Source organism: Lissotriton helveticus, assembly GCF_964261635.1.
Source record: "Lissotriton helveticus chromosome 1_1 unlocalized genomic scaffold, aLisHel1.1 SUPER_1_unloc_3, whole genome shotgun sequence".
Lineage (NCBI taxonomy): Eukaryota > Metazoa > Chordata > Amphibia > Caudata > Salamandridae > Lissotriton > Lissotriton helveticus.
This window is the reverse complement of record NW_027611670.1, coordinates 1,915,519-1,930,094: the sequence shown is the minus strand read 5'-3', so window position 1 is coordinate 1,930,094 and position 14,576 is coordinate 1,915,519. Positions and strand designations below refer to the sequence as shown.

At 41.3% G+C, this 14,576-nt stretch overlaps 2 protein-coding genes across 2 annotated transcripts in view; both read right to left on the bottom strand.

Annotated features, from left to right (window-relative positions):
• Window positions 1-14,576, bottom strand: part of LOC144805857 (uncharacterized) — a 303,652-nt gene that overhangs the window by 92,556 nt on the left and 196,520 nt on the right. Inside the window, 3 exon segments of the mRNA XM_078672338.1 lie at window positions 5,057-5,411; window position 5,495; window positions 5,581-6,188. Coding sequence (XP_078528464.1) covers window positions 5,057-5,411; window position 5,495; window positions 5,581-6,188 — 964 coding nt within the window.
• Window positions 1-14,576, bottom strand: part of LOC144805858 (uncharacterized) — a 2,350,900-nt gene that overhangs the window by 2,311,519 nt on the left and 24,805 nt on the right. The gene's annotated exons all lie outside the window — the stretch shown is intronic.

The following is a 14,576-nucleotide window of genomic DNA, read 5'->3' as shown; positions in this document are numbered from 1 at the left end:
AAGCCCATTTAACAATTCAGAATTTGGAAGGGGAATGTTAATAGTTTACCTTCTTAATATTAAATACATCCTTAAGGTATGTATTAAACTTTGAAACCATATGTGGGCTGAAAAACAGTAACAGGAGGTAGTAACCCAAGGGGACATTTGTAAATCTGAAAGTAAAATGGGGTGCATTAAAAAATTCCATTATTTAAAAGCAATCACAGACACAGTAGTGTGCTGACTCTACAAGCAACCACTTTTTACTAAATGGATTATTAGTACATGAACCTCAGTATTTCCTATATTGCTGACATTTAGTCTCTAATATTTTTGTAATGTTGTGTAAATATGTGTTTCTGTTATTTCAATATTGTCATGAAATGTACCTATTCTTTTTGTCAAACATATTGAAATATCTTTATCACAATTTTTGGGGCTTTCTAAAAAGTGTTTCCATTCTCTAACTTGAAGCTTCCTAAGAAAAATACTGACGCCAGTTCCTGGTTTCTCCTAGCTCATTTAGCTATCTCACTAAACAAGCACAATATTGATTTGTGAGCGGTGGTTATTGTAGTCATACGCACTGGGGTTAGTTCAGAAAAGACCAATATAGAACTTCCTTTATATTTAGAAATAATACTTGCAAAATTTATGTTCAATAATTTCAGATAATTTACTGATAAATATATCAGATAAAGAACACCCTAATTTCTTATACCTTGTGGTATCAAAAATCTGCTAGAATTAACAGACTTCTCTTCTAGATAAATCCAGGTATGAGAAGTTATTAAATGCGATTATCAACTTTCCGTTATTTTAACACATTTTCTCAGTGCACAGAGTATTTCCACTACATAGATCACAACATTTCATGCAATGGTCTGTGCTTGAACGTACAATGAAGGGTAAAAATGTATTTCTACCACAAACAAGAAACCCTTGGGTCTATGAGGATTACTTTTGCAAATGAAGACCTAGCTAAGATGAAATATCCCTCTAAAGGGAAGATTTCCCTCACCCACCATAGTTGGCATGCTTCCTTATTGGGAATCTCCTTGCACCGTGATACAACCCCCTCACTGAGAGGAAGGAGTTCAGGCATATTTTGTTATAGAGAAAGGTATAACTAAAAAACACAATAATGAGCTCAGGGTAGTGGGGGCAGCAGAGTGAAAGTTAAAACTGGCTAAGTGTTTAGCCATGCAGATCAAGTAACAATGTGAAATAATTTCTATTAAAAAAAAGAAGACTATAAACTAAGCTAGACGTGACTTTATAACTGGTTAATCAAACGTTTCTGGAGGTTTAGTATATATAAACAACTCCTTCTTTCTATGGTGTGTCATAAAATTGATGCTCTAAATTTTGGTAAGAGTACACAATGTCAAAAAATTCAATACTGCTTTTATATAAATTTACTTTTAAAAGCTTGAAGTAAAAGACAATTCTAAGTGGCATTTGGTTATGAGTAGGCGCTAATGACTATTTACGGATGACAATGTAGTTAGTATTTTTTGTATAAGATGTGTTAAAAGTAGGGGTAGGGAAAATGGCTATTTTGGCCAAAGACTCCCCTTTCTATATGCATGCCAGTTTTAATTTGTAAACAGAATCACAATTTTTTATGTGGTAAACTGTAATGTTAGATGAATCTATTTTACTCTGATAAGCAAGGGATGACGATGAACCGTTTTTTTGTCCCTGGTTTTAAATGGAAAAAGGTTGGAACAGACGAGGTGTTGGTTGACTTTGCCTCAGAAAATGGTTGTTTCCCGCATGCTGCTTTCATGAGACTTAAATCCCTTCAGTGGAAGAGGCGGCTGCATGCCTGCATATATGGCCAGATCAGTACTTGGCTGTTTCGGTTCTACAGTGGGGCTAGAATAGAAGCTGTTAAGGGCTTCCCATTGGTGCAGCAACTAGAGTGGCACCTGCTCCCAGATGCCTTAAAGGCCCACTGAACCCTGATAACTGCTGTTTGTCACAGTTCAAAACAGAGGCCTGATGGGCCCACAGAACAATGATTATTGCTGTTTTCCACAGTCCAAACAGAGGGCAGGGGTCACATTTTCTTTCTTGCCTTGGGGCCCAGGGCACACTGGCTAGGCCACTGGTTAAGGATGCGGCAGGGAAAAGGTGGCGAGACAGGTGGATTATTTAAACAGCTCGATGATGACTTCATGCCTGGGTATTAAAGTATTCATTGCAATTAAAGACTGAAGCAGGAATAGATCTCATAATATAGGAAGGCCTATGTACAAATGCAGCTCGATTAACGGCTGCCTTTTTACTTCTCACTTCTCACCTCTCCTAATTTACAGTTTTATTTTAGATGCAGACTTAAATTGTGACCTATTAATATGTTTATCTATCTTTAGGTTCCAAATGACCCATCTTTTCCATATGCAAGTATCAGACAGGTCGGGAAAGCCTAATGGCTTTGAACTTGATAAAGCCATATTAATCACTGTATTGAAATGCAAATGGCAGCATTAGGCACGCAGAGGTGTAATCTACGTAATCCCATTATGTTCAGGGTACGGGAGGGTGTTGAGGGCATAAAGCACTTTGACAAAAACATTGCTGCCACCGTAGAAATTCAATCTTCCTTGTCCTACCCTAGTATACAAGTAGTACCACATTCTTTTTATACCTGAATTAAAACACAAAATAATACCGTATTTAAAGGCCCAGTTCAGAATTACATGGAAGGTGCACTATCCCAGACTACACAACGATGCAGTCTTTAGTGGGTGCTATCATCCCACACAGGGGGAGTACACCAGATTATGCTGGAAAAAGCCTGTGGTGCCCCAACGTAGGTACAGTCGTAAACCACCAGTCTGCTTACAAAGTTAAAGTGTCTGGGAGCTATTAAACGAGGAGGCCCGTTTCCCCTGCAGGTGGTTGGGGTCTGTCACCATCCTGTCAGGTGGGGGAATACAATCAGTGCGCCTCCTGACTGCTTGTTTGCCCTTTCACCCGTGTCAGTAATACAGTGCAGTCGCAAGACAAAAGGTTTTCCCACATTTGAACGTGGCCATGCCCAATACAAAGGAAAACATGCCCGCTGAGAATCTCTCCTACGTGATCCAAGCTACATAAAGGGCTATGGAAGTGTCTGCAGCCTCTTCTGTAGAACAAAAGCCAAAATGCCCATGGGATGCAGAAAGAGGGTGCATTCTGATGCTTCATTATGTACGAGGACCTTTGGCGTTCGTCTGTACTTAGCTAGTGACAGAGTTAGTGGAGTGTTTATTGCCCTCTATGTCACTCTACTTCTAAGCACCTAATACAGCTTGTACAGTGGTTACTGTCATCTGTTCACCTACATTATGCTTAATATAAATAGTGCACAATTTCGGCGTTTGTGTCTGCCTAGAACCTGGACCTGATACAAATAGCAGAACCTACAAGGTGGATGGTACAATTCAACAAGAGTCTAGGATACTCCAGCACAGATGACTTTGCATCAACATTACGGGGCATCAGTCTTGATGGCAAGCCAACTTTGTATACATTATTATCAGAGACTATACTTGCCTCTTGGATACAACTTTACAACAGAATTGTTATGAATTTTCGTACAGTTGTATTTATAGAATAAAACAACCTACCCACCATAATTGATCTATCTATTCATCTTTTTGGGTTCTGGAGTAGCATGCTACTCGCTGAAAAGCACTTCAACACTACATATGGGGTAGAAAGCGCTATATAAATGCAAAACCTTCCCTCTTCTATCCCCCACTCTCTTTTTCAACCCAACTAACAGACCAACATGTCCAGCTCTCAAATACATTTTATATTTCCCTACACTAATTCACCACTAATCATTTTTGGATCCTGGAGTAGCGTGCTACTCGCCGAAAAAGCGCTTCAAATTGACCCTAACGCACTCCGCTGCTCGCAGAACTCTGCGTTGAGTGGTTGAGTTTTTTTTACACTTTGCGGAGTTCTTCAATGCGGAACACCGCCTAGGCCTAATCTTATCATGAAAATCTAGATTTCAGTCATATGTAAAGAAACAAGTGTGAGTAGAAACCTTTTGGGTGGAGAAAATTTAAGACATTAATATTGTGAATTTTTTGTTCATTAGTTGATGTTTGCAAGTACGAACACTTCTCTGTGTCAAGTAAAGACCTTGAGAGTTTTGTAACTTTCAGACACTCAAATTGTGGATTTTGTTGCAATTAAAACATTTTCAAGGCCTGAAATTTCTTTGGAGGTTGCATGCGGGCAGCCTAAGTTACCCTGCAAGAATTTCTTGATGAATCCTATTGCAACTACAATATGTGCTCTCTCATGTAAAGTCAGGTTGTTAGAAGCTTTTCTGCAACTCAAGATATGCCTTACTTTTCACCTGGTGGGGGCGCATTTCTCATGTTAAGTGAGATCTCCTTTCTGAGTATAACGTTTCTGGCTTTCCCCTCCTGTATAAGGCTTTAGTCCAGTGTGAATTCTCTCATGTGAAATGACATTGTATTCGTGAATAAACCTTATCTGACATTCCGAACACACATAAGGCTTTTTTCTCCCTTGTGAGTTTGCTCCTGACAAGTGAGAAGTAATTTGTGACCAAAACTTTGCTTGCATTTCGAGCACTCATAAGGTTTTTCCCCAGAGTGGGATCTCTCATGAAGCATAACACTGTCTTTCAGATTCAAGCTTTTATGGCATAAGGATTTTCTCCAGTGTGGAGTTTCTCATGGTGAGATAGCGTTTTTCTCTGCAGCTTTTCTGGCATTCAGAGCACTCATAAGGTTTTCATCAGAATGGAGTTGATTATGGTTAGTAAGGCTGTGCCTATCAAAAAATAGGAATTTCTGGCATTCACAGCATTGGTAATGTTTTTTCATTGTGTGCGTCTGCTCATTTAGAGTGAGATTGCATTTTAAATTGATGCTTTTCTGGCACTTGGAGCACTGAATTATTTTTGTTGGTGTGTTTTCTTATGGTGCATGTAACCATCACTACCTCTGAATCTTTTCTGACATTTAGAGCACTGATAATGTTTTTCCCCCAGTGTGGATTCTCACATGTGCAGTGAGATCAGATTTACAGCTGAAACATTTTTGGCATTCGGAGCACTGATAAGGTTTTTCCCCAGTGTGGGTTCTTATATGGTGAGTGAGATTGATTTTTTCACTGAAACATTTGTGACATTCAATGCACTGATAAGGTTTTTCCCCAGTGTGGGTTCTTGTATGCCGAGTGAGTATTCTTTTTTCACTGAAACATTTCTGACATTCAATGCACTGATAAGGTTTTTCCCCAGTGTGGGTTCTTGTATGTGTAGTGAGCATTCTTTTTTCACTGAAACATTTCTGGCATTCAATGCACTGATAAGGTTTTTCCCCAGTGTGGATTCTTATGTGCCGTGTGAGATTACTTTTTATACTGAAACATTTCTGGCATTCAGAGCACTGATAAGGATGTTCCACAGAATGGGTTATTGAATGTTGAGAAAGACTTTGTTGGTTACAAAACCTTTCCTGGCTTTCAGGGCACTGATAAGGGTTTTCCCCAGTGTGGATTCTGATGTGCTGTGTGAGTCTACTTTTTAAACTGAAACATTTCTGGCATTCAGGGCACTGATAAGGTTTTTCCCCAGTGTGGATTCTTATGTGCCGTGTGAGACTACTTTTTAAATTGAAACATTTCTGGCATTCAGAGCACGTATAAGGTTTTTCCCCAGTGTGGTTCATTGCATGTTGAGAAAGACTTTGTTTTTTACAAAACCTTTTCTGGCATTCAGAGCACTGATAAGGTTTTTCCCCAGTGTGGATTCTTGTATGTTGATTGAGTCTTTTTTTTACCCTGAAACATTTCTGGCATTCAGAGCACTGAAAAGGTTTCTCCCCAGTGTGGGTTCTTATATGAAGAGTGAGACTGTTTTTGTCAATGAAACATTTCTGGCATTCCGAGCACTGATAAGGTTTCTCTCCAGTGTGAGTTCTTCTATGCCGAGTGAGATGGGTTATGGCATTGAAACATTTCTGGCAATCTGTGCACTGATAAGGTTTTACCCCAGTGTGGGTTAATACATGTTGAAAAAGACTTTGTTTTTGACTAAACCTTTTCTGGCATTCAGAGCACTGATAAGGTTTTTCCCCAGTGTGGGTTAATACATGTTGAGAAAGACTTTGTTTTGTACGAAACCTTTTCTGGCATTCAGAGCACTGATAAGGTTTTTCCCCAGTGTGGGTCCTTATATGTACATTAAGGTCTCTTTTATTACTGAAATATTTCTGGCATTCAGAGCACTGGTAAGGTTTTTCCACAGAGTGGGTTAATACATGTCGAGAAAGACATTGTTTGTTACAAAACCTTTTCAGGCATTCAGAGCACTGATAAGGTTTGTCCCCAGTGTGGATTCTCATATGTTCAGTGAGATAAGATGTAAAGCTGAAACTTTTTTGGCATTCAGAGCACTGAGAATGGTTTTCTCCAGTGTGCATTTTCTCAAATTCAGTGAGATGAGATTTATGGCCGAATCTTTTTTGGCACAGGTAACTTTTTTCCCCAACTTGGGTTACTTTGCTTTGATTGAGGCGAGTTTTAACACTGAATTTGTTCTCACAGCCCGTGTTTTTATAATGTGTATTCCTTGAGTTAATGTCTCTACATTTAGTTTTCTCTTGCTTATATGCCACGGTAAGAGTGAACCCGATTTTAGAGTCGGGCTTGTTTAGATAATGTTCAGCATTTATCTTTAAACGAAATTGCGCGTAATCTTCTTAACACTTAAATTGAGAAAAATATGTCTGGATGCAGCCCTTTAAAACCTGTTGAAATGTTTCTAGCAAATAACAGTCTTTTGGTTATAGCCTCTCCGGCAGCAACTTATTTTGTGACTGAAGTTTTTCTCAAATCTATTTGTATAGGTTCTTAGCAATGCAGTGATAAGGTGTTAGTCTGATATGTAATGATTAAACTGCTAAGTACCTTTTTGCACTGGCGTAATGGCAGTAACTGAGAACATTAGAACATGCACAGTAATATTGTGTCTCACCATTCGCAGAACATCAGTTCCTTTTACCCTTTCTATGTTTGGTGGAAGGTTAAGGATTGTAGTTCTGAAGACGAGGATTTATTTACATTAGCTATAGCGCAACGGTGCTCATTTAATCTATTTTTATATTTAACAGTTTTACATATCACTCCTTCACAACAGATAATGTTGAGGCAATTTACATAGAATTACAGAACAGTACACAATAAAAAGGAAACAATCTGAGATGGTCATGAACACAATAAAGGGCTGAATTTTTAAGGTTTTCGCCAGAGTGATCAGAGTGGGTCGCAGTGTTGTATCCCGAGGCAGATAGTCTCAAACTTGCGTAACTGCTTAAAAACGGTTGTTGAACAAAGGTGATTTTCCAATCTTTTGGTTGGTAGCGTGTCAGCTTCGGAGTCTTCTTTCAGTGTCTTTTCTTTGATGGCCTGCAGAAGAAACCTTTTGTTATATCTTTCTTTTATGCAGTGTGTGCTTCCACTCTGGAATTACATGATGCTTTAGATCATGCGTGCTTTAGATGAACGTTATTCTGTCATGCTGAGGCAATTTGTCTTTCTGATAATATTTCAGATGAGGATGTTGTGATTGGTCTTTCTGGCATTATCTCTGATGCTGTGTGGACAGATAGGACTTTGCTCTCGGTTAATGAAATGAAAAATTAGAGACTTCACTTACATGTATAGTACCTTCCTCAGCTCCCACTTCCTCGCCACACCTAGATTTTGGAAATTGTTTAAACTTAGAACGCTGGATGTCAATCAGTTTTTCAAAATTAACCTTCTTATGGCGCTTACAGTCAGTTGGCAGGTGCTAAATCTTGCTTTCTTCGTCCGTAATTTCAATCACCTATAGTATTACAATTAAATAGTTAATACATGTAAATATCCCCAAAAATATTTACAAGCCATATCAATGCAGAATTGCAGAATTTTGAAAGTGTTGAGCTGTTCTTCAGACAGAGCAGAGTGTAGAATGGTAGCCTGAGAGTACTTGGATCTATGAGTGAGGATTTGTAGAATTTCCAACATTTTATTAAGCTCAGAAAGGATACATGTACCCTATGGACTTGTAACATAGGATCCCAAAAGCAGACATTAAAGTCATATGGACTGGCACCAAAAAGATATTGAAAATAGAATACTATTAATTTTTAATGTAGATTTCTAGGATGGGAATTTCCCCTCCACGGACAACAGGCGTTTCCCGCTGCCCTGAGTTACCACCTACTTGTATCTGGTATCCTGACTTTTGAGCTCTGGCCTCTGCCGCACGCAAATCTATTGTGTGTTGCGAGGACTATGACGACGAAGTGAGGGAGGTGGCAGACGAGCGAGGCTTCACCGACACCATGACAAACGTCGGCGGAGAGAACGCTGACAACATAATCAATGTAGGTTGAGGAGAAGAGAAGGTGGAAGTCGTCGTCGTAGCAGTGGCGACGGAAGTCATCGTCGACGAGGAACCCATTTTTTAGGCAAATTTGTCTCAGGAAGAGACTTAGATGCCTGATACTTAGATCTCGGAGGCGTAGAGGGCATAAGTACCCCTTAGAAGGAACAGGAGCCCTTTTGGAGGAATAAGTCTGGCCTTCATGAGTAGAGGTGTGGTCTTTCTTGAGCACCTTAGCCTTAGCAGATACCATCTCCGCCTCACAAGCCCTCTTCTTAGAGATGACAGTCCTGAGAGAGGAATCACTCTCAACATCTGATATCCTTAGTCTTGAGTTTCTGTAACCACAGAAGTTGACCTCCCTCTCTGTCTCTTAAAGTCTTTTGAGGAAAAATCCTGCAGATTTTACAATCTCTCACCTGATGTTCAGGGTGGAGGCAGTAGATACACTTTTTGTGGGGGTCTTCGGAATGAAGCCAGAATTTCCCACAAGACTCATAGTGTCTGATGAGTGACCTCTTTGTAGTAGACAAAGCAGTGAAGCTATTCTGAAGAGTTTCTGAAGTGAAAAGGTAGAGGTACTGAGCAGAGCTCAGGGAGACTCCCTTCACACGACGTGCAGTAGAAAATCTGAGAGCCTGAGCCTCTGAGGAGAAGGTTCCAGAGGGTGCTGTTGCCTGATTGGCTGGAGTTTGTACCATATCTAGTAACTTGGACAAGTTATTAAAGTGACAAGTTTTTTCCTATTAACGTACATGTTACAATACTTCCTATTGCTCCTTTAGCTATGCTATTGCTATATTGCTATTCCATGTACCGTGGGAATCCCACTTCAACGACGGGGAATGATTCAAGCATGTGAATCTATGAAAGATACCCCATTACTGGGGAACAGCAGATTTCCCACTACTGAAGCTCTTACCCAAGTTGCTTTAGCCTTAGTCATCTCTCACATTGACTACACTAACTCTTTACTTTGGCATTCCGGCATATCAATCTAAAAGACTGCAACTAGTGCCGATAATGAGGCCTGCACTTCTCAGAGCCTCCAGTTCTTTCCTAAGGTGGATCAGATGATCCTGCCAGGTGGAGCTAAAGACAGCAATATTGTGTAGATATGCTGCACTCAAAGATTCCAATAAAGCAAGGCTTAGTTCACCAACCTTTGAAAAGTGGCAGGTGCCTGTTTCAAACCAAAGGGAATTACAGTGAACTGATAATACCCATTTGGGGTTGAAAATGCAGATATATTTTTTGTTCCTGGAGTCAGACCTATCTGTCAGTACTCTGATGTGAGATCGAACATACTCAGATACTTGGTAGCTCCCAACCTGTCAATAAGTTCATCTGCCCATGGAATTTGGTAACCATTAAGAGAATGGGGTGACCCAAAAAGTCAAAAGACCTGGGTAATAAATGTTATTCAAAAACAATGGTCTCAGACTATTATTTTAACCCAAGACAAATAAATCAAGTGATTATTTAAACCTTCTCTTAGTTGTGGGACATGTCCAACAGATCAGCCCACAATCATGGAATTTGGTATGCATCACTTTTGATCACAGCATTCACGCCCCAATAGTCCACACAAAACCTCATTTCTTTCTTACCATCCTGGTTATGAGGCTTGGAGATTAAGACAACTGGGCAGGTCCAATGGCTCTCAGAAGGCTTTAGAACTCCCAATTCCAGCATCATGCTTACTTCAGCTTTGATGCTCTCTTTCACATGTTCAGTCTGCCTGTATGTTTTATTCTCGAAAGGTAGGCTTTCATCAGCGTCCACATCATGGATACACCAGCTAGTCTGGCGAGAGGTCCAAAAGAAGCGCTCTGCAAACTGATTTAGGACTTGCCTGCAATCAATCTCCTGATGGGCAGGTAGGGTGTCTTACAAGACTGCACCTTCCACTGACCCATCTTTTGGATTGTCGGACAGGTCAGGGACAGGTTCACTCTTAGCTTCCTGGTCCTCATCTGGAACCATGAGCATGGTCACATCTCAAAGAAGAAATTGAATGCACAGTTCCCCCGAATTTAAACAACAAATATATAAGGGAGAGACAGTTGTAAAAACTAAGTGAGTGAAGGTACACAGAAGGGGAATCCTCCTTTCGGAACTAGAGACCTCACACACCCAGCAAGCTAGGTGTCATGCTTCATCATATGGGCTCGCCCCTCGTCGGGTCGGCGGTGCAATACATAAAGGGGCTCTTTGGCGGGGATCTTTTGTTCCTGCCGTATGGTGCTGTGGGTGTGAGGGCCCTAGCGGGAGATTTGGGGAAGGGAAGTGTGTGTAGATGTGCAAGGGTGATTTAAAAAAGTTAGGGTAGTCCACAACTTTCTTTTTTAATTCTGCAGCTTGTCTGTGTATCTTTTATCTGCACCTCACGGACTCCTCACATTCCTCTCGAGAGAAGATCCTGCCTGCCTCCTACTCATTAGGGTTGTTTCAGTAACTGTTTCTATCACGTGTTCATGTTTCATTGACATGTATTAAAAATACATTGTGTAGTATTAGCATTATATACTCCAACTTGCTTTAGGGTGGATGCTCTCGTCCATTGCAAAGACAATTGTCACTTGTTAGTTTGCTTGGCCTTTTGCAATTTTTGCATTAAATGTATGGTAGATTTGTTGGCCTCCAGGTGTGTTGTGTTATATTTTACATAGCACAAGAGATGCTGAGGAAAATAACAGTCCGGTATACCCATTCTTCATATAAATCAACTCACGGTATACTGTTCTGGAGGTTCAGTCCCACAGACATTACCTCTAACTGAACGCAGGCACCCTAGGAAGCATGTGCTTTTCAAACCAGTTGCCCTCTGATGGGGCGTCCTCGGTATTGGATAAGTCAATATGTCGTGAATTTTAGGAGGGTTACCGTATCTAGTGCACTCTGTTAGATAGTGCTCACCTCTGGTAATGAGATGTTAATAGGCACCTTATCACCTATGCACGGTGCAGGCTTTGAGTTACAGAACTCCTCACGCTGTGGAGAAGATTAGGTCACATTTACCGGTTTTCACATATTTATTCCTGATGAAATGCCAACAGATTGCTCCATGACTACACAAGGCATGAAAAAGTTGACCTGAAGTACAGACCCCAGCTTACCAGCAGGTCCATAGGTGATCGACACTTTCACACAGTGATAGGGGCCATTAGTTCCTCAATTTCTCTGCCACTGTTTTTAATCTCAACATGGACCAGGAAGATCACATTAACTATATTGTGGCAACTGGTCAATAGTTGATCTTATATTCAGACTTCACCAATCTCACATCTCATGACACAACATCCTCTGTCCTACTATGCTCATCCGGTGTACTTAATAAAAGATCTCCGACAAAGTGCCCTCTGGTGGTGCCCACCAGGCAGTGTAGCGCCTGTCTGGTGAGGAGTATGGCCCAATGACGGAGCATGTCACCTTCAGGTGAGTGAACGCAACTTGACTTAAAAGCACATGCTTCCTAGGGTGTCTGCGTTCAGTTACAGATAATGTCGCTGGGACTGAACCTGCGGAACAGTATACTGTGATTTGACTGTTTTATTTTAACAAATGTACATAACAGATATTGGCCCTTCCTTGTTTCACAAAAATGATCGGATACCTGCCTCGGAGCGCACTTCTTACAGATGAGTACAGGGTTATCATGTTGCTGCTACAAGCTTCTTACCTGTGCGAGTTATCGGGATCGATGCAAGGGGCAGACCCAAACCAGCCACATGTGGAGATCAATGACAAATACTGAAGAATTAACAGAGCTTCCAAGCAGGTGACCATCACTTTATTGACCTTGAAAATAAAAGACATGTTTTTAGTATTCTGGTGACTCATGACCATAACAAACAAAGGTTATGATTTCAATATTGTGTCAAATGCTTAAAAAATGGAACTGAATGTGCTGAATCGGATGTTGTTCCAGGTCATGCATGACACCTTCCACCACTATTGCTTATGGGACTTGTAGTTTTGTTTTTCTCATTAAAAGGATGGGCTCTAAAGTCCCAGTGTTCTCAGCGATGTTGGTCAAAATCAGAGGCCTGACGGAGGATGAAGCAGGACATGGCTCTGCTTAGCAGTGAGATGAATGACAGTTCCCCAGCTCTTCCATTCTTTGAACTACAGAGGCTTGTTGGCCCTTCATATTTTTTTGCAACGACAAAGAAACTTTTATTGCAGCTTCTGTCAACTGAAGAGATAAAACGCCTGGGCGTGTTTCATTAACTACTGACAAACATGAACAATCAAGAACATGAGTTTCTGGAAAATTATCAAGCACCCAATCAGAATCAGCCGCCCTTCACACCCAGGAAATCCTACTCTATGGCAGGGTGCTGCCTGCCACTATATATTGCAGGTTACTTCCAACATAATCTGATTTGTACATACATACTCCAGGGTGCTGCCAGCTATCGGGTCTGCACACAGCAGTCTGGAGCCACTCAGGAAGGAGGTAAGCTCTTCATTTCATCTTAAGCCCTTAGGTTACATTCACAGCCTGATTTGTCCGGAGAACTTTTTCCATGCTCTAACTAGCCCGTCATAGTCTGTGTTGTGTGCTGGGTGATGCCTGGCATCTTATTATAGTTGGCGGATGGATGAAGCTCTGATAGGAGCTACTACAAGAAGAGCAGAGAAACAGGACCACAGATCGCCACAGAGCGACAACTTCCCAGAAGCTGAAGAAAGAACTCTGGAACAGCAAACCTCCTACACCCTGGAGATTTTCCAGGATAAGCAAATGATGGTAATGAAATGCAAACTGCAGCATTAAGGTCATACACTACATCATTCCCTTTCAACCGAAGATAACAACCTACAAGAAAAAACTAACCAAAAAGCATCAAAACTAGAAGATGCATTTTCAAATGCTGCAAAAGAGGAACAGTTAATACAAATGAAAAACATTAATCTTTGTTCGTACCTTAGTAATGTGCTTACTTCTTGGCTTCACTCCATCTGCAGCAATAACGCTCTGAAAGGAGAAATTACTGCTGTGAGTCTCAGAGTCTTCAGTGTTACTGGTCTTAGTCACGAAGACTGTGGTGTCGGAAGATAACTTTCTCTTATTTGGCTTTATAGTTCCACTAGTCACGCCATCACTTTCAGCAGACACGCTACAGTCGGCAGCATCATAACTTCAGGCAGACCAGCAATGCGGATCTCACCACTCCCATTGGGTGAATATTCAACAAGCACGGTCTCGGCTTACCAAGTAGAACAAAAGAATCGGGTCTCACAACCATACCCAGAGGCACAGCTAGCTCTGCATCCACTTGAGCACACCCAAACATCTCAGCACTTACGCACCAGTCCCAGGGGAGACCATCTGTGAAGTCCTTGTGAACTTGCACCACTCCTGGGTTAGCACAAGCAGCATCATGGACAGCGTCTAACACCGCTGCCACAAACATTCATCAACATCCAAATCCTCGGCACCCAAACTACCCAAAAAATGTCTTTCTAGATAAGCAGCCATCCCAGTAGTGTCTGTCTCTGTGTACTAATTTTTTTTTTTTTTTGAAAACCTTTATTGTGCTTCAAGTCAGAACAAATACGGGCCTACAACCTTCCGGCCGGCCACGAAAACATCTGTGCATCAATGCGACTTTACGGCGACACAGTAATATCATTCGTTATAGGCAAGCATTAAATGGGTTACACTGTAATTATCACATTACCATGTCTCAGGATCGGTGAAGGTTAATTTTAAGGTTTTCATCGCGACAATTAAAGTCAGGTCGTACTATTCCGCACTGATACAAGCAGGAAGAAAAAACTAGGGCCATGCAGGTGGGACTCGACAGCAAACACTCGGATCGATCAGTGCTACTCGCAACATGCAAGTCCCAGCCAGAGGACGGTCACACAGTATGCACACCCCAAAAGCGGACGCAACATACCCAACCAACACCGCGCCACCATCCATCCCCCAGTCTGCCTAACACGGGCCTAGGAAAGAAAACATTAGAAAAGAACAAAAGGCACCATAGAAAATAACACCAACTAAAATGTACCCCCCCACCCTACACACATGCAGAGGCTACGGCCTGCCCCCCCCCCCTAGCAGAGTGTTTCATCTCCCCAAAAAACCCGAAATGCAGTAAGAGAAGAGAGATTGAGAAGAAGAAAGAAAAGGGAAAAGGAAGAGAAAAAGAGACACAATTCACAT